At 40.1% G+C, this 20,331-nt stretch overlaps 1 protein-coding gene across 1 annotated transcript; it reads right to left on the bottom strand.

The window, feature by feature from the left end:
- Positions 1–4,121: 4,121 nt before the first annotated feature.
- Positions 4,122–16,604, bottom strand: LOC139159180 (vomeronasal type-2 receptor 26-like). Its single transcript, XM_070736532.1, has 5 exons — positions 16,299–16,604; positions 12,446–13,258; positions 8,682–8,888; positions 5,833–5,959; positions 4,122–5,023 (listed from the first exon to the last, which is right to left on the bottom strand). The coding sequence occupies exons 1-5, from the start codon at positions 16,602–16,604 to the stop codon at positions 4,122–4,124; spliced, it is 2,355 nt and encodes a 784-aa protein (XP_070592633.1).
- Between the last annotated feature and the right edge of the window lie 3,727 nt (positions 16,605–20,331).

Here is a 20,331-nt window from a genome sequence, read left to right as displayed (position 1 = left end):
GTTTCTATAATTCTACAGAATGAATCTCCCATATTTAAATCTTTACATAGTTGAAATAGGTAATCATGATTAACTTTATCAAAGGCTTTGTACACATCTAACTTTAGTATACTTAGTTTTCTTTTGGTATTGGTAGCATGGTGTATAACATTGACCACGTTTCTAATTGGTTCATAAATCTTTCTTCCTTTAACAAATCCATATTGGTCTTCTCCAATTACTTTTGGTAAAATATTCTCCACCCTGTTTGCCAATATTTTCATAAATATTTTATAGTCCTGATTTAATAAGCTGATAGGGCGATAAGAACTTGGATCAATTAAATCATGATCTGGCTTTGGGATAGTTATAATTTCTGAGATTTTCCATGTCTGTGGAGTTTCAGAAGTCTTAATTACATTATTGAACAATTTTTCCATATGCGGTAATAATTTATTCATATAAGTCTTATAATATTTAGCAGTAAAACCATCTGGACCTGGGGCTTTAGCAGGTTTCAACCCTTTAATGACTCTAGATATCTCATCATTTGTAATTTTTGCATTTAGCATTTGTCTATCTTCTTCCGTTAATTTCTCTTTAACCTCTATGGTTTGCAATGTAATGTGTTCTTTTTTATATAAATTCCCATAAAAGTCACTCATTATTTTTTCCATTTCTGCATTACTACGTTTAATTACACCTTCCTTATCCTTTAAAGCAGAGATATGGGATTTCTCTTTTCTTTTTTTCAAATAGTGTACCATTTGTTTCATTGATTTGTTCCCCCATCCCCTAATTCTTTGTTTTATAATCATCTTCATTTTATTCCATCTTTCTTCATCAAGTGATTGTAATTTCTTTTTCTTAAATAATAATAGTGTATTCCAAGCTCTATTTCTTGTAATTTTTAAGGTTTCTTGGATTAAATCTATTTCTCTTAATAGATTTTTTCTTTCAACTTCCCAGGATTTCCTAATAAAAGCTTCAGTACTAATACAATTACCCCTCATAACAGTCTTATGTGTATCCCAAACTATTATTGCTTAATTTCACCTGTTGCGTTAATACAAAAAAATCAATTCAGTTCCTTTTGTAATTTAATTCTATTTTCCTCATTGGCTGAAACCACAGGGTTGTATCTCCAAATCCTTTGTTGCCTGCCAGCCTCTAACTCGATCACTGCTAGTAATGGAGCATGGTCTGATAACCAAATGCTTTTCACTTCCGCTTTCTTGAGCTTTGCCTCGGCTGTTTTATTAATTAACATATAATCAATACAACTAAATTTATTATGTCTTGCTGAATAAAATGTGTCTCTATTTCATGTAAATCCGTCATATTAATTTTATTTAAATGTAATTTTTTCTCCCCCCCTGCTGTTAATTCCAAGTTGAAATCGCCTGCTAAAATCACTGTACCTTCCGCAAAATTATCTAGTTTACGTTTTACATTCATTATAAATTGTTTTGCATTTACATTGGGGGCATAAATTACTGCTAAGGTTACTAGCTTATTATTTATTTTCCCCTTAATAAATAGCATTCTACCGTCTTTGTCTCTTTTAATATTAGTTAATTGAAATAACAATCTTTGGTTGATCAAGATGGTGACTCCTCTGGATTTTGCCGTCCCTCTCGACTCATAAACTTGTTGCCACTCGCCATTTGTAATTAATTTATCTGTTTTTTCCCTTCCTTTATGAATTTCTGATAAAAATAAAATATCAGCTTTACTATCCCTAGCTAGCTTCATGATTCTATAACGTTTTTTCTGTGATGAAAGACCATTTACATTCAACGACAATAACACTGTCTCACCCATTTACATAATTTTAAATACATTTCCCCCTCCTGCAAAACAGAGCCTACTGGAAAAATGCTTTTTAATTACCATGAATCCCCACCCTAGTGCCTCTTCCCTAACCCCCCCAAGGGGAGGCAACGAAAAAACCTTTCGTTATCGAGAGGCACCCCTGGATTTGCTTTCCACTAGAAAGCTCCCCCGTCTCTCCCCATTTAATACCATATTGAAAGATTCCCCCCTCCTTCCCTCTTCTCCCCTTATTAGTTAGCGAGAGAAAAAAAAGTACAGAAAGAAGAGATCAATTAGTTGAAAACCATAATACCATATTAGCAAATCAGCTCAGTTCAGTTCATTATTTCTTCTTCTGGCGCGTAACTCTTGGCTCATCTCTTTTCTCTTTCTCCTGGAGAAATTCCAGTTCCTTTTGCAGAGCTGCAATTTTTTCCTCCTTACTTTGTTCTGCTGCACGAATTGCTTGAAGCATAAACAAATCCTCCTCCTTTCTTCCATGTCTCGCATCCATGTCTCCTACTTCTGGCTGGCTTTTCGATGCCGATGCCTGGGAACTTCCCTCCAAATCAATCTCCAGCTGTTGAAGCAGTTTCTTTCCCTCCTTCAGAGATCTCGCCTGGAAAACTTTGGAGTCTTTAAAAACAATTACTGTAGCAGGATAACGCCATGAGCACCTGATTCCATTTTCGTAAAGTTGGGAAGTAACTTCTCTCATTTGGTTCCTCATCTTGAGAGTTTCTGCAGACAAATCTTTTAAAACGTGTATTGGAATGGCCTTGTAACGTAAGTTTGAAATCTGCTTTAGCTCTCTGAATATTTCTGCCGCCCTCCTTTCCGAATTAAACCTTACAATAATATCTTTTTGATCTCCTTGATTCCGAGATCCAAAAGCCCAGTGCGCGCTTTCAAATTCACCTGGGTCACATTTAACATTATTTTCACTGAACCATCGGTAAATTGCTTGAATAAGATGTTTATTCTCTGCAAAATCTTTTGGGAACCCCCTCAGGCGGAGATTAGGTCTTCTTTGTCTGTCCTCTAAGTTAATTATGCGGAGTTCCTGGCGAGTCTTTCCCTCCTCCAGCTTCCCAATTCTTTGATCTTGTGTTTTGGTCTGTTCTTTCAAGTCAGCCACCCCAGCTCCAATAGCCGCTATCTCCTTTTTCATATCTTGGAGTAATTGTCCCATATTGGCAAATGCCGTTAGCAATCCATCTTCCAGCTCCAAAGTAGACACCATCTTTTCCTTTGTTCTCACTTTTCCCCCTACTCATGTTTAGAACTGTGAATTGCTTCTTCTTTTAACTCTTTTTTATAAAGTTTTCAACAACTCCATTCAATCCGCTTCCTCTCAATCCACAATTCACCAAGCTAGAGAGGGTTGTCGGGGGTTAACTTTCATTCTTCCTCCTTCACATGAGGGAGCTTTCTTTTGGTGCGTCTATCTGGATCAACGCATGCGCAATATCTGAAAACCAAGTAAACTGAGGTACTCATAATAATTCGTTAGCCTGCACCAATAAATAGAACATAGAATAATAGAGCTGGAAGGTCTCCTGTGCTCAAGCAGGAGAGCCAATATGATTTAGACAAATGGTTATGCAACCTCCTCTTGAAAGTTTCCATCGATGGATCACCTTACTATCAATGTTCCAACCTCCACCAATGTCATTGGGTTTTAGACAGGGGTGGGTTCTAACTTACCTTGCTGCCGGTTTGCTTCCTTCTGTGACGCGTGGGCACGCTATATGGTTGTGCATGTGCTTTGCATGTGCACACATGTGCAATGCCAGAAATTTTTTTAAAAGGCCAAAACCAAGATGGTGAAGAATGCACAATGTTGTACATGCACAGAAGGAAAAAAAAACAGAAAAAAATACCCTCCACAAAAAGAAAAAAAGATGGTGACGCCCACAGTCTGCACTGACCGAACCAATTCTGTGATGTCATCATGATTTTATTTATTAGATTTGTATGCCGCCCCTCTCCGTAGACTCAGGGCGGCTATGATGTCACCAGCAGGTTGCTACCAGTTCAGGCGAACCAGTCTGAACTGGGAGGAACCCACCTCTGACTCTAGATGAGGAACAACAAAGCAAACCAAGAAATATCAAACACAATATGACCTACTGTATTTTTATTTTATTAGTTTTGTTTCACTGCATTTCGTTTTACTGATCATAACTCAATTCTAACCCAGTGTAGTAGAAAAAAAGAGGGAGGTTGAGTTTTTAAAATGTAAAATATATAAAATAAAATTGTTTTGTTATGAGGAATGATAAGTTATCATCTTAAAATATCAAAGAATCACATCACTAACATTCTTATTTTACTTTTAATATAAGCTGCTCCTTTGTGTTGAGATCTGGCCTCAGGATAATTATATAGCACTTAGGGATAAAGATGCAGCCAAGTAGCCCTGCACCAGATGCCAGGATGGAGAAGATCTGTACAGCCACCATGTATTTCCCCTTGGTGCTCAAATAGGTGGGTACAAAAGAAACCCAGACACTGCAGAAGACCAGCATGCTGAAAGTGATCAGCTTGGCTTCATTGAAGGTCCCAGGGAGATTTCTGGCAAGGAAAGCAACAATAAAGCAGATGCCAGCCAGTAAACCCATGTAGCCCAGGGATATATAAAACATGGTAACAGACCCTTCATTGCATTGCAGGATGATTTCTCCAGGTAGAGAGTGTAGGTCAGAGTCAGGAAAGGGGTGAGAAACTCCTAACCAGATGGAGCAAATAAGAATTTGAATCCCAGAACAAGAAAGAACAAGGGAGTTGGCCAGAGTCTTCCCCAGCCAGATCTTCAGGGTATTGCCTGGTTTTGTGGCCAGGAAGGCCAACACTACTGTGATTGTCTTGGCCAAGACTGAGGAAATAGCAGTTGAGAAGACAATGATGAAAACGGTTTGACGGAGAAGACAAGTGGTTTTCCTTGGCTGGCCAATAAAGAGGAGGGAAGTCAAGAAGGAGAACAACAGGGAGATGAGGAGGATGTAAGAGAGGTTCCGGTTGTTGGCCTTGACTAGTGGAGTTTCCAAGTGTTTTATAAAGATTGTTAAGACAAACAGGGTAGCTAAAGACAAGAAGAGGACAAAGGAAGTCAGCATCATGCCCAGAGGTCCCCTGTACGATAAAAAGGTTATGAGCTTGAGGATGCACTGATCTTTTTTCTCATTTGGACGCTGATCATCTGGACATTTGATGCACACTTTTGCATCTGCAAAAAAGAGAATGAGATAAATATGTTTTATCCACTTCCTGAAATGATGGCCTTTTCTCCTTCTGTTTATCATGTCCACCATTATCATCTCTTCCATAAATGCATTGTGTAAAATTGGTCAATTCTGTAGATTTTATTCTTTATATTTTGGGAACGAACAATTTAATTCAGAGCTGCTCTTTCCAGAAAATCTTACCTCCTTTAAAATGCCTTCCTTCTACAAATACTGGTGGCTGGGTGTGGTTTGATGGCTCAGCAATTGCCTGCTGTGTAGAAACTTCCTGGTGAGTCAGTGGGGTAACACCTGGGGTCGTTGATGTAGCTGAGGTATGCTGATTAGTTAATGGCTAATCTACAACCACCAGTATTTATAGAAGGAAGGCATCTCAGGTCTCGCAGTGTTCGTCTGAGAACAAGGACAGAAACACCAGCCTGAAGATGATGAGTGGGACCTCATCGAAACGTCGCCAGAAATTTCCAAATCCTACACGGGAAGAAACCCGAATATACCAAGATCGTCATACCTGTACCCGTGAAAATCTACGAAAACATATATATATGTGTGTGTGTGTGTGTGTGTGTGTATGTGTGTGTGTGTGTTCGTAGATTTTCACAGGTACAGGTATGACGGTCTTGGTATACATGGGAAGAAACCCGAATATACCAAGACCATCATATATATATATATACTTCTATGCCACCCAGTCCCAAGGGGACTGCCACTCAGACACTATACTTTGCCGCCCACCCCGGAAAAAAATTAGAGGGAACATTGGTGGTGGTACTTCTCTTTCAGAGCTACTTACCTTCCTGAGTGGAGATGGCCCCTTCTCCACAAGGAACACAATCATAGCAGCAAAGAAGTTCCCCTTTCCGAGGTACCTTGACAAATCCTGGTTGGCAACTTTCCACACACTTGGATTTAGGGAGAGACTAAAGGAAAATAGAAGAACATCAAGGACAATGTGTAATTTTTTAGAAAGAAAGTGAGACGGGAGATATAAGAGGAGGGAAAATTAGGAATTCAGGGCATTTGGAAATGTTATAATGGAGGTGGGGGAGTGAATGATGAATAAAGGTATTAAGTGAGGAGAGGGAGCAACACAGAGTTAAGGGCTCCACCCCATAAAAAAGACATTGAAACTCTGGAAAAAGTGCAGAAAAGGGCAACCAGAATGATAAAAGGACTAGAAACCAAAACATACGAGGAATTGCTGCAGGAATTGGGCATGGATAGTCTAGTGAAGTCCAGGGGGGGCATGATAGCAGTCTTCAAATAACTTGAGGGGCTGCCACAGTAAGGAAGGGGATCACACTGCTTTCCAAAGCACCAGAGGGCCAGACAAGTAGCAATGGATGGAAGATGACCAAGGAGAGATTCAACCTAGAAATGAGGAAGAACTTTCTGACAGTGAGAGTGATCAACTGGAGGAATGGCCTGCCTGCTGAGGTTGTGAATGCCCAGCACTAGAGACTTTCAAGAAGAGACTGGACTGCCATATATCTGGGATGGTATAGGGTCCCTTGCACCAGCAGGAGGTTGGATTAGAAGACCCACAAGGTCCCTTCCAACACAAACTATAAATAAATAAGAGGCATGAGAGACAATAAACATTCTGGAAGTTAAACTATAGTGATTAATTTGGAAATAAAATTGAAAATTAATTGGTGGTAGACCCAGGACACAAAACTAGGTTTGGAGAGGCAGCATTAAATGAGTAACATATGCCCAGAGTAAAGAGTTTTATATATACAGAAAAAATATAAATATGATTATAGAAGAGGCACCACTAGTTTTAAAACGTACAGCATATGTCATCAGTCTATTAAATATGAGATGAACTAGGATAAGGAGCACTCAGGGAGAGGTAAAGAGGGAGAAAGAGGAAGCGGAAAGGTGAAGGGAGGGAAGTAGGAGGGGGAAAGAAGGAGTAATAAAGTAGAAGGAGGTAGAAGGAGGAGATGGAGAGAAGGAGGGAAATGTAACAGGGAAATTCAAAGTGTTGGTTATGACATTTAAAGCCCTGCATGGCATTGGACCAGAGTACCTCCGGAACCACCTGCTACCGCACGAATCCCAGTGACCGATAAGGTCCCACAGAGTTGGCCTTCTCCGGGTCCTGTCAACCAAACAATGTCGTTTGGCGGGCCCCAGGGAAAGAGCCTTCTCTGTGGCAGCCCCGGCCCTCTGGAATCAACTCCCCCTGGAGATTATAACTACCCCACACTCCTTGTCTTTCGTAAATTACTCAAAACCCATCTATACCGCCAAGCATGGGGGAGTTGAGACACCTTTCCTCCAGGCTTTTTTTATATTTATGTTTGGGTATGTACAGTGATACCTCGTCTTACGAACTTAATTGTTTCTGGGATGAGGTTCTTAAGGTGAAAAGTTTGTAAGACGAAACAATGTTTCCCATAGGAATCAATGGAAAAACGATTAATGCGTGCAAGCCCAAAATTCACCCCTTTTGCCAGCCGAAGCGCCTGTTTTTGCGCTGCTGGTATTCCCCTGAAGCTCCCCTCCATGGGAAACCCCACCTCCAGACTTCTGTGTTTTTGTGATCCTGCAGGGGAATCCCAGCATTGCAAAAACGAGCATTTTGTTGGCAATGGAAGTCTGGAGGTGGGGTTTCCCAGCGAAGGGAGCATCAGTGAAATTGCAGCATCACAAAAACACCAAAGTCTTCGAAACCCCACCTCCAGACCTGTGTTTTTGCGATGCTGCGATTTCACTGAGGCTCCCCTCACTGGAAAACTCCACCTCCAGACAAAAACAGTGCTTCGCTGGCAATGGAAGTCCGGAGGCGGGGCATCCCAGTGGCGGCGGCAAGTTTGTAAGGTGAAAATAGTTTGTAAGAAGAGGCAAAAAAATCTTAAACCCCGGGTTTGTATCTTAAAAAGTTTGTATGACAAGGCGTTTGTAAGACGAGGTATCACTGTATATGTTGTTTGCTTTTTAAAAATATGATAGGGTTTTATGTGCTTTTTAATATTAGATTTGTTTTCGCTGGAATATTGTTTTTATTATTGTTGTGAGCCGCCCCGAGTCTTCAGAGAGGGGAGGCATACAAATCTAATAAATTGAGAATTGAATTGATTGAGAAAATAGACTGATGGACAGGATAAAACAGGTGTAAAATAGGACATTGATTTTTGATTGACTAAACAATGTATAAATATGCATGTTATGGACATTTTAAAGTTTATGTGTTGATATACTGTAAAAATGGAAATTGTGGAGAATTTCTTTTTTAAAAATTACCAAAAAGAAGGTAATATGTAAGAAACATGTTGTTACTTCTGATAGCCATCGAGTGGCCCTGTCTAAATTGACCCAGATTTTGCTGGGCAGAGTTGGGTTATGGCACCATCTGCAGAGGCCCTGACAGGAATTGTACAGATGGAAATTGTACAGATTCTCAAAGCAAAGGAGTCTGAAACATTTGTAAGTCCAGAGCACTTGGAAGTGGCTCAAACAGACACCTCCCTAATTTACTGGAGTTCAGAAGTGGAGGCAAAGCAGTACAATCAGTCCTGAAAGATGGTATAATTAAAGCCAAACTTCAAGAGAGCAGTTTTGGTTTTCCTGTGGAGTTTTAAAGAATGGAGGAAAAAATATATGCTTCCCCTGGTTGAGCCATTTAGGGGACACCATTGCATCTTGGTCAACAGTAAACATGGCTTCTCCTGATCCTAGTCTTGTTAGGCTCCCAAATTTTTTCCTGAAAACTGACTTGTTGGGAAACTGGACTGAACTCATGATATCAAGATCAGCAGCCAGCTCTCCACTCTTATCCAGATATAATCTATCCAATGAGTTATTGTAAAGCTTGAAAAGGTTTTGCAGGAAACGATGAAGCTGAAATAACAAAGACAAGCGGAGAACACACAAAACAGGAGAGGAATTCTGATATTGTAATTCTTAATAATTCCAAAGTTACAAATAGATACATAAAATAGTGCTTATTATTGGAAGGGATTCCTCTACAGGTGCCTAATCAGTGCCTTTATTTAGGTTACTTAAAGTTATTATCTAAGATCCTTAATTGACTACAACAGTCCTGACAAATGATGGTCAGCACTTGTGGGACTATCAATTCTTCCAGGAAATACCTCACTTGCTTCTTGAACACTTTCTCCATCTGAAGACAGAGGAAGGAATCAATAAAGAGGAATAATGTGTATTCTGATTTTATAAACATCCATAGGGAAGTTGAAAAAGTAGAGTCATTGGAGTATTGAGGAACAAAGCTTTGTTATTTTGGAGTTTTGATTTTAGTTACTAACACAGAACATAGAAAACATTAACTGTAAGGTCTGCAGTCTTAAACACTCAAATTAGACATTTGGAACCATTTCTCACATAAAAGAAAACATCAGGAGCCACAAAACCTGGGTGGGCATGGCCAACTTGATGTCATTCACTTCCACCAGTCACATGACCCACTAGTCATGTCTACCAATCTAGTCATTAGGGCAGAGAACCAGTTATTAAAAACACTAGGAGCCACAAACTCCTTTTGACATCCCCCACCCTCCCTCCCCTTACAACATAAAATAAAGTGAAAAACTTTATAAAGTGTATCAATTAATTGAATTAATTCTTAACCTAAACGAATTCAAAGTTGTACAATACTGGATTTCAGGGTTAAGCAATCCAATTTAAAAGCAAAGTTCAATATAGAGCTCAGGATGGATGATGTGATGATGTTTATTTTTATTTATTTATTTACTTTGTCAAGTAAGTATTGGTAATATACATAGATATAATGTTGTTTGAGATGGATACTAATAAGAGGGAAATAAGAGCCTTGATAGTGCAGTGGTTAGAGTGCAGTATTGCAAGCTACGTCTGCTGATCATCAACTGCCAGCAGTTTGGCAGATCGAATCTCAATAGGCTCAAGGTTGACTCAGCCTTCCATCCTTCCAAGGTCAGTAAAATGAGGGCCCAGATTGTTGGGGCAATATGCTTGCTTTCTGTAAACTGCTTAGGGCTGTAAAGCACTGTGAAGTGGTATGTAAGTCTAAATGCTATTGCTATTGCTATTGCTAAACATTAGGACATGAGGCAGAAGACAGTCCCGTAATAGTCTAATAATAGACATAAGATGGGTTCTGATAAGAGGGAACAATTAGACAGGGATGGTAGGCACAGTGGTGCACTTATGCATGCACCTTACTGAACTCTTAGGAATTGGGGGAGGTCAACAGTGAACAGTCTAAGGGTAAAGTTTTGGGGGTTTGGTGACAAAACTACAGAGTTAGGTAGTGAGTTCCAGGCATTAAAAACCTTGGTTGCTAAATGTTGTGGTTGAAGCTGAAGTAGCTTTTGACAGTGAGAACAGTGTACCAGATGATTTTATGAGCTATGCTTAGGTTGTGCCAAAGACAACATAGTTCTAAGCCTAGGATTTCAAGTCTGGTTCCATAAGGTATTCTGTTGTGAGTAGAGGAGTGGAGGACTCTTCTCATAAAATATCTCTGGACATCTTCTAATTTATTTATATCTGAAATGTGATGTGGATTCCAGACAGATGAACTGTATTCAAGGATTGGTCTGGAAAAAGTTTTGTATGCCCTTGTTAGTAGTGTGATATTACCAGAGAAGAAGTTATATAAGATTAGGTTAACAACTCTTGAAGCCTTTTTGGCGATGTTATTGCAGTGGGCTTTGTCACTTATGTCATTTGATATGAGTATTCCAAGGTCTTTTACAGAGAGAGGTTTATTTGCAAGCTCTTGTCTATTCAGCTTATATTTGGCGTTTTGATTCTTTTTGCCAATGTGTAGGACAGAGCATATGTTGGTTGAGATTTGGAGTTGCCAGATGTTTGACCATCTGACACAAAGTCAAGGTCTTTTTGGAAGGTGGCAGTGTTATTGGTAGTGTTGAAGTTTTACATCTTCGACGAAGAGAATGCAGTTGCTTGTAATTTGATCGCAAAGGTCATTTATATAGAGTAGGAAGAGTGTTGGTCCTAGTACACTGCCTTGGGGTACACCACTGTTAACAGGAACAGGATTAGATAGGGCGCTTCCTATTTTGACCACTTGTTGTCTGTTTGATAGGAACACAGTTATCAGTCATGTAAGGGGTCCAAAAGATGCAGTAGTATTTCTGTTTTAGAAGTAGTTTATCGTAAACCACTGAGTCAAAGGCTTTACAGAAGTCTTTGTAAATTGATTTACAAATCTATTGATTTGTCCTAGTCATGTTTTGTGGTCCATATGTTTTTGCAGTGTATTAGTTGTAGATTGCAGGATAATTTTTTTCCTGAAACCAGATTGCTTGTTTGAAAGTAGGTTGTTAGTTTCTTGGTGGAGGGTAATGGATTGGTTTATGATTGATTCCATGACTTTGCATGTAACACATCATAGAGAGATTGCTCTGTAGTTTTCTACTAGACTGAGGTATCCTTTTTTGAAGATGGGAATGACCATGGCTAGTGACCATAGGTTTGGTAAGAATCTGGTCCTGAACAGTTTTCAAAGATTATGTTTGGTGGTTGAATTATGGCTGTGGAGAGCTTTTTTAGGACGCATGCGCACACTCTATCAGGCCCAATTGACAGAGAAGGTTTTAGGACACATAGTGCTTTTTCAATGTTGTCTTCAGTGAAGTCTATTTGTGTTAAATCATTTTAAGTATCTGTGGTATGACCAGGGAATTTTAGGCATGAACCATTGTTGTTTACAAAGACGGAGCCAAAGAATATATTGAAGAGGTTAGCTTTGACTATTTCATCATAGCATTCTTTGTTGTTGGGTCCTGTTTGGTGGGACGGGTTTTGAGTCCTTGAGTTTGTTATTTACAAAGTTTTAGAAGGCATGGTTGGATTTTGTGTGCAGAAAGTTTTCCTCTTGTTTGCTGTGATGGTTGGGGCCGGAGTTGCTGTGATATTTATTTATTATTTATTTATTTATATATATTATGTGATATATTTTTGTAGCCATTTTTGAAGTTGGCTTACATAGTCTGTCTTGTTTTTTGACCAGAGATTTTTTTTTATTGTAGCTTTCTTATTGATATGGGTAGTTTGTTTTTCTTAGTTATGATGGTTATTAGTGGTATGTGTAGTCTGATAGTTCTTTTGACTTGAAACTTGATGTTAAAAAGTGTAACATTAAAAACAGGATATTACAAGAAAATCACAAGAAACTCCAATAATGCAAAGAGGAGAGGAGAATAGAAACTAATGCTTTATATTAAAATTTGAATAAAGAACTAAAAGGTAAAAGTGGAGGAAAATTCATAGAAAGAAAATTAATAGAAAGATAGCTAGAAACGAGAAAGTGCATGCTGTTAGTCCAGGGCTAGCGTTAAGGAAGTTGAATCTCTCAATGAAATAATGAACTTCCATTTTTTAAAAAAGTAGAAAAAATTAGCAGCACAGCATTAGACAAAAGGGAATACCTGCCATAGCTGCAACTGCTGAGCAGACAAATGATCTTTATTATCCTTCACTTTCCTCTTGGATTTGGATGAATATGCAGCATTTAAGACCCTGACCACACTCCAGATGGAGTGATGAATGATGTAGCTGTCTAGAGACAGGATTCCTTCAATCTGCTCTTGTGGCAGAGCTTCTACATCCTTATTCTCTGTGCATCTTGTCCAGCCTTTCACAGACAAGCTATGCTTGGAATAGGAACAATGAAACATTTTGTCCATAAAGTCTATGGTAGAATAATAAAGAGATCTAAAATCATTATACTTGGCATTTCTGCCATTCTGGATTAAGAAGGAAATATAGCCATAAATATAAGGAATACTCTGTGAATTATACTGCAAATCTAAAGTAATATCCCACATAGCTGAAGTGAACCAGACTTTTCCAATTGTGGCTTTTGTGCAGAATTCAAATACCTTCTGCATAATCATGATTCCCATTATGAAAGTATCAATTGCTGCAAAATAAACAAAGACATTGACTTGTGTCCATTTGCAGTATTGAAAAGGATCAATACGTATTTCATTGACAGGCACAGGGATGCTTTGAGATACAACAACACAAACCCCATTCCTGACAAGCAGAGGAGTCAAACTTCTCATGAACCTCTCCCCACCACCAGAGTCCGGTGCAACTAGATTAACCATGGTCCACCTGAAATGCTGGAGCAGTTTGATAATTGTGGGGTATTGGGCTCCTTCATTGGGAACCATTCGGTAGAAAAAAGGGAAAAGAGAGTTATCACTCTGAGCCTGTGATAAAAAAGTGTAACTGATCTGGAAAAAAGAAAAAGTAGTAATGTGGGTTATATGTTGAGTCAAATTCAAGCCAAAATAATAGCAGCTGAAACTTATAGTAAAAAAATGTGTTTCTTATTCAATAGTGGGAGGCACCTCAATATTTCTGGTAGATTATTTTCAGGAGATAGTTTGTATAGTTTTTGGAAAAGGGCAGCATACAAATCTAATTAAAAATAAATATTTGATGGCGAACCTTCTCCCACACAATCCTGAGTTTGAGATTTTTTCTACACATACCCAAATGCCTAGTACTCTTCAATATCTTCATAATGATGTAGATGAGGGAATAGAAGGGGAACTTACCAAATTTGAAGATGATATTAAGCTGGCAGGAATAGCCAAAACCCTCTAGTGTAGTGGTTTTCAACCTTGGGATCGGGACCCCTTTTGGGGTGGAATGACCATTTCACAGGGGTCGCCTAAGACCAGGTGAAAATAAAAATTTCCCATGGTGTTAGGAACTAAAGCTGGTGCCTTGGAATTTATTTTTACAATCCAACCAATCAGGTGTTTACAGTGGGGGTGTCCCTCTAGCATTCCTGCCAATCAGCTTAAAGCTCTGTTGGGAAAATTGGGGCTAGACTTATGGTTGGGGGTCACCACAACACGAGAAACTGTATTAAGGGGTCGCGGCATTAGAAAGGTTGAGAACCACTGCTCTAGACGTTCCTCAGGTTCACTCAGATCACTTTCTCCCTCACTCTCACTCTCTGCATCAGCTGGCAACCCCCCTTGCCCAGGGTATGCAGAGAGGCCTGGCTCACCCTGATGCCTGATGCATCAGTTGCGGCCCTATTTGGACAGGGAGTCATTGCTCACAGTCACTCATGCCCTTATCACCTCGAGGTTCAATTACTGCAACGCTCTCTACATGGGGCTACCTTTGAAAAGTGTTCGGAAACTTCAGATCGTGCAGAATGCAGCCGCGAGAGCCATCATGGGGTTTCCTAGATTCGCCCACGTTTCTACAACACTCCGTGCCCTGCACTGGCTGCCGATCGATTTCTGGTCACAATTCAAAGTATTGGTAATGACCTTTAAAGCCCTTCATGGCATTGGACCAGAATACCTCTGGAACCGCCTTCTACCGCACGAATCCCAGCGGCTGATAAGGTCCCACAGAGTTGGCCTTCTCCGGGTCCCATTGATCAAACAATGTCATTTGGCGGGCCCCAGGGGAAGAGCCTTCTCTGTGGTTGCCCCGGCCCTTTGGAATCAACTCCCCCCCGGAAATTAGAACAGCCCCCACACTCCTTGTCTTTCACAAGTTACTCAAGACCCACCTATATCGCCAGGCACGGGGGAACTAAGACATCTCCCCCAGGCTTTCTTATATTTTATGTTTGGTATGTATGTGTTGTATGGTTTTTAACTGTTGGGGTTTTTAAAATAATTTTATTATTAGATTTGTTCCATTGTTATACTGTTTTTATTACTGTTGTGAGCTGCCCCGAGTCTTTGGAGAGGGGTGGCATACAAATCTAATAAATAATAATAATAATAATAATAATAATAATTATAATTATTATTATTATTATTATTATTATTATTATTATTATTATTATTATTATTATTGACAAGGAGCACTCACAACAGACAATAGGGCCAAATCTTGACAGACTGGAACACTGGGTCCTATCTAACAAAATAAAATTCAATGTAGAAAAAAATAAAGTCTTAGGCAAGAAAAACCAAAATAACATATATAGACTGGGTGAAACCAGGCTTAATAGCAATAACTCTGGGAGGGATCTTAGAGTCTTAGTGGCAACCAATTAAATATGAGCCAGCAGTGTGCATGGCAGCCAAAAAAGCCAATGCAATCCTACGTTGCATTAACAGAGAGTTACAATTAAGTTCAAGTTGAGGTACTAATACCCTTCTATAAAGCCTTGGTAAGTCTACACCTAGAATACTGCATCAGGTTTGGTACCACCACACTATAAAAAAAGACATTGAGACTATAGAAAAAGTGCAGAAAATAGCAACCAAGATGATTAGGGGATTGGAAACTAAATCATATGATGAATGGTTGCAAGTACTTGGCATGGCTAGTCTAGTGAAGAGAAGGGCCAGGGGAGACATGATAACAGTCTTCCAATATTTGTGGGGCTGTCACAGAAAGGAGTCAAGCTATTTTTCCAAGGCACCAGAATACAAGACAAGGAATAATGGATACGTCATGTGACGTGACACTACTGAATTTGACACCTGTGATCTAGACTGTGTTTTTCCCATCCAGATCCAGGCATTGAGTTAAACTGGAACATTCTGAGGTTAGTAAAACCTGTCCCCCAGCTTAATTCCACCCCCTAACTCTTGCTCCATGATGTCATCCCAGGGGGTGTGAGAAGCTTGAAGAAATGATATGATTTAAATCTTGAGTTAAGTCTTGGTGATCGGAGGACATGATTCATGTGTTTTGGTGGTACAGTGGTGCCAAAGTCTCTTCCAACTCTGCAAAGTCTCTTCCAACTCTGTTAATCTGTATATCTTCTTGCCTTTCGTAAACTCCTTAAAACCCACCTCTGTCATCAAGCGTGGGGCAACTGAAACATCTCCCCCTGCCTATGTAGGTTTTTTGTGTGTATGATATGACTGTATGTATGTTTTTTATATATTGGGGTTTCTTGTTTTTTAGACTTTTTAAAATGTATTATTGTTATTTTTGATTCTAACTATTAGATTTGTCACTGTATATTGTTTTTATCATTGCTGTGAGCCGCCCCGAGTCTACGGAGAGGGGCGGCATACAAATCTAATAAATAAAATAATAATAATAATAATAATAATAATAATAATAATAATAATAATATCTGTCTAAATAGGAGGACATAACTGGAAATGTATTTTAGATCTGGCTGTCTTAACCCTTTGCTTTCTGTCTGGTTCCAGAGCCACTCTGATTGCAATACGCTTCATATTTTCCTGATCAAAAGCTGACCTCAAGATTCATAGAGGTTCAGAATAGATTTAGATCCCACAAACATATACACACTGAGAGACACATACAAACCTGTGGAATTTTATAAATGCCCAGTATATTTGGCACCTGGATGGAAATTTCAGCACTGGACCCATCCAAAACTACCAAGGGTCTATTATGAATTCCACATCTGTAGTTTGGAACATTTGCCTCTTCAGTAGATAGCAAATCTAGCAAGGCATCTGAAGTCATGATTAGGTTGAAATGGTTGTCATGGAGGTTATAGCACAGGGAGATGTTGGGTAAGAGGTGGAGATTCTGATTGATCTCCCAGAAGGTAAGCAGAAAAGAGAATTTTCCACTGAAACAGGGGTGCTTTTCTGCAAATATATACATTTTACATCACCATTAATGATTAATCACTAAATATTTTTCTGCAGTGTCCCCTGCTGTTTGGAATATCCTCACTTCACAGATCATAATGACCCCAACTCTATTAGCAATAGCAATAGTATTTAGACTTATATACCACTACACAGTGCTTTACATGGACTTAATCCCTGGATAGTTCAATGGATTTGCAGCTGGCTGAAGCGTAGACATCAGAGAATTATTGTTAGTGGCGAGTATTGTGAGCAGAGACAGGTTACAAGCGGTGTGCCAGAAGGGTCTGTTCTGGGTCCTATTCTTTTTAATATGTTTGTGAGTGACATAGGGAAGGTTTGCCTATTTGCTGATGACTCTAAAGTGTGCAATAGGGTTGATATTCCTGGAGGCGTCTATAATATGGTAAATCATTTAGCTTTACTAGATAAATAGTCAAAGCAATGGAAACTGCAGTTTAATGTTTCCAAATGTAAAATAATGCACTTAGGGAAAAGGAATCCTCAATCTGAGTTTTGGATTGGCAGTTCTGTGTTAGCAAAAACTTCAGAAGAGAAGGATTTAGGGGTAGTGATTTCTGACAGTCTCAAAATGGGTGAACAGTGCAGTCAGGTGGTAGGGAAAGCAAGTAGGATGCTTGGCTGCATAGCTAGAGGTATAACAAGCAGGAAGAGGGAGATTATGATCCTGCTATATAGAGTGCTGGTGAGACCACATTTGGAATACTGTGTTCAGTTTTGGAGACCTCACCTACAAAAAGCTATTGACAAAATTGAACGGGTCCAAAGACGGGCTACAAGAATGGTGGAAGGTCTTAAGCATAAAACGTATCAGGAAAGACTTAATGAACTCAATCTGTATAGTCTGGAGGACAGAAGGAAAAAGGGGGACATGATTGAAACATTTAAATATGTTAAAGGGTTAAATAAGGTCCAGGAGGGAAGTGTTTTTAATAGGAAAGTGAACACAAGAACAAGGGGACACAATCTGAAGTTAGTTGGGGGAAAGATCAAAAACAACATGAGAAAATATTATTTTACTGAAAGAGTGGTAGATCCTTGGAACAAACTTCCAGCAGACGTGGTTGATAAATCCACAGTAAGTGAATTTAAACCTGCCTGGGATAAACATATATCCATCCTAAGATAAAATACAGAAAATAGTATAAGGGCAGACTAGATGGATCATGAGGTCTTTTTCTGCCATCAGTGTTCTATGTTTCTAAGCAGTTTACAGAGAGTAAGCACATTGCCCCCCAACAATCCAGGTCCTCATTTACCCAGGATGGAAGGACGGCAGGCTGAGTCAACCTTAAGCCTACTGATATTTGATCTGCCAAACTGCTGGCAGCTGGTGATCATCAGAAGTAGCCAAGGCTCTTCCACTTCCTGGCTATATTGCTAAGTGGTCAAGTATCTTGCTCCTATGAGCATTTAATCTGCATGCTTCTATTGTTTATGTTATTTTAAGATTTTTTTTTGTAATTGCAACATATGAATGAATGAATGAATGAATGAATGAATGAATGAATGAATGAATGAATGAAGATCTCATTCTAATTCTGTCATCTGCACCTTTATAGCTGTCTGGTTTGGTTCTACAACCAAACAAGATAGACATAGACTAATAGTTAAACAGATTGGAAATTAAAAACTGTAAAAGGAATACAGTTTAACTTACCGTATTTTTCGCTCCATAAGACACAGTTTTTTTCCTCCCAAAGTAGGGTGAAAAATCAGCCACGTCTTATGGAGTGAAGATGCAGGCAGGGAGGGGGGGAGGTGCTGGAGCAGAGGGGGGGCCGGCGATATACTCATCTGGAGACCGCCGCCTCTGTCGCCGCCTCTCCTCTTCCCAACCCCGAAGAGAGCCGCGCCTTTCGGCCTCCGGAAGTGCTGGGCTGGGGGACGCCTCCACCACGCAGGTTTAGGAGGCGGAGCGGCACCGGAGGAGCATTGGCGGCCCTACGGGAATCGCTTCAGGAGGCGGGGAGGTCTCGAAGACCCAAAACCCAGCCAGTCGCTCGCAGCCGGCCGCCGCCTGTGCAAAGTTTGGCTGCGAACTCGGCTGGCTAGCTGCTGCCTGGCCCCCTCCCTCCCGGAGGAGGGTCTCCCTTCGCACCACCAGCGGCGCTCCCCCCGCCAGCCAGCCAGCCAAGCCCCGCGCCCACCGGAGCCGGCTCCTCGCTCTCCCCCCACCGCCCGCCGCGTTTGCAGGAGGTGGGGAGGGTCGGGCAGCCCGCCAAGGCCAGGAGGGACGCCGCTGCCCCCCCTTCCCTCTCTCCGCCCGCCGCTGCGCCTCCTGCTGAGCCCCCTCGGCGCCTGTCAGAGGAAGCTGCCCTGTCCCGGCCAGGATCCGGGGGCGGCGGAGGGCCCCGGGGGCGAGGTCGTCGGGGTTTGAGGGGCCCCAAACCGCCCACAGCAGAAAAACAGAAAAAATAAGGGAGAAAGAAAGAGAGAGAAAGGAAGAGGAGAGATAGAAAGGGGGAGAGAGAAAGAGGGAGAGATAGAGAAGGAGAGAGAGAAAGAGAGAGATACAAAGAGAGTGAGAGAAGGAGAGATAAGAGAGAGAAAGAAAGAGGGACAGAGAGAAAGAAAGAGAGGGACAGAGAGAAAGAAAGAGAGGGACAGAGAGAAAGAAAGAGGGACAGAGAGAAAGAAAGAGAGGGACAGAGAGAAAGAAAGAGAGGGACAGAGAGAAAGAAAGAGAGGGACAGAGAGAAAGAGAGAGACAGAGAGAAAGAGAGGGACAGAGAGAAAAAAAGAGAGGGACAGAGAAAGGGAGAGAAAGGGAGAGAAAGGTAGAGAGAAAGAGGGAGAGATAGAAAGAAAGAGAGAGGGGGGCTTGTTTGTATATTTTCCCAATTCCCCTAGGGCAGTGTTATTGTAATAAATATTTTAGCCTACTTTTTGGCTCAAAATATTTTTTTTCTATTTTCCTCCTCTAAAAACTAGGTGCGTCTTATCAGCAGGTGCGTCTTATAGAGCGAAAAATACGGTATATGTACCTATATGAAAATATGACATCAATACAATTTACTGAAAAAGGACTTAAAAGATTTAATGTCTTTTGTTTGTTTGTTTGTATGTTTCAATGTCTTTTCTGTCTTTTTAGTGTCTTTTTTAATGTTTATATTCAATATTTATTTTTTTAAAAACACAGACTTCAATGGACAATTAGAACTGCAGAAAAAACAATTGCTACCACCTGCCTTCCATTAGGGATCTGTATATAGCATGAGTCAAAAAAGAGGGCTGTGAAAATATGTACTGACCCCCTCCCATTCTGGACATAAGTTGTTTCAACTTCTACCTTCAAAACAACCCTATATAGCATTGCACACCAGAACAACTAGACCCAAGAACAGTATTTTCCAAATGCTATCACTCTGCTAAACAACTAATTCCCACATATTAACAACTAAGACTGCATTATCATTATTCTTCTCATCTTTACTAGTACCTATCTCTTTCCACTTATAGTTATATCCATGCTGCTTGTATCTCTACATTATTTTTATTGTTTCCTAGTATGAATTGATTGCTTATTAATATCCTATTTCTATCACTGTGTTGTATCTTATGATTTTTGATGAATATATTTTATTTTTTCTTTATGTATACTGAGGCTGTATGCACCAAAGACAAATTCTTTGTATGTTCAATCACATTTGGCTAATAAAGTATTCTATTAATTAATAGGATTTATTTGTCTGTCTACATCTTGCTAACATGTCAAA

Source organism: Erythrolamprus reginae, chromosome 2, assembly GCF_031021105.1.
Source record: "Erythrolamprus reginae isolate rEryReg1 chromosome 2, rEryReg1.hap1, whole genome shotgun sequence".
In the NCBI taxonomy this organism is placed as follows: domain Eukaryota; kingdom Metazoa; phylum Chordata; class Lepidosauria; order Squamata; family Dipsadidae; genus Erythrolamprus; species Erythrolamprus reginae.
The sequence above is the reverse complement of the archived record's forward strand: the minus strand, read 5'-3'. Positions and strand labels throughout refer to the sequence as shown.

Excerpts from the sequence above, each read along its gene's own strand:
- LOC139159180 (XM_070736532.1), bottom strand. The coding sequence starts at position 16,604 with ATGTATATATTTGCAGAAAAGCACCCCTGTTTCAGTGGAAAATTCTCT. Across the intron at positions 13,259-16,298 it reads GCATTTATAAAATTCCACAG|ATCAGTTACACTTTTTTATC; the intron begins GTTTGTATGTGT and ends TCTTTTTTCCAG. Across the intron at positions 8,889-12,445 it reads AGCAGTTGCAGCTATGGCAG|CTTCATCGTTTCCTGCAAAA; the intron begins GTATTCCCTTTT and ends TTGTTATTTCAG.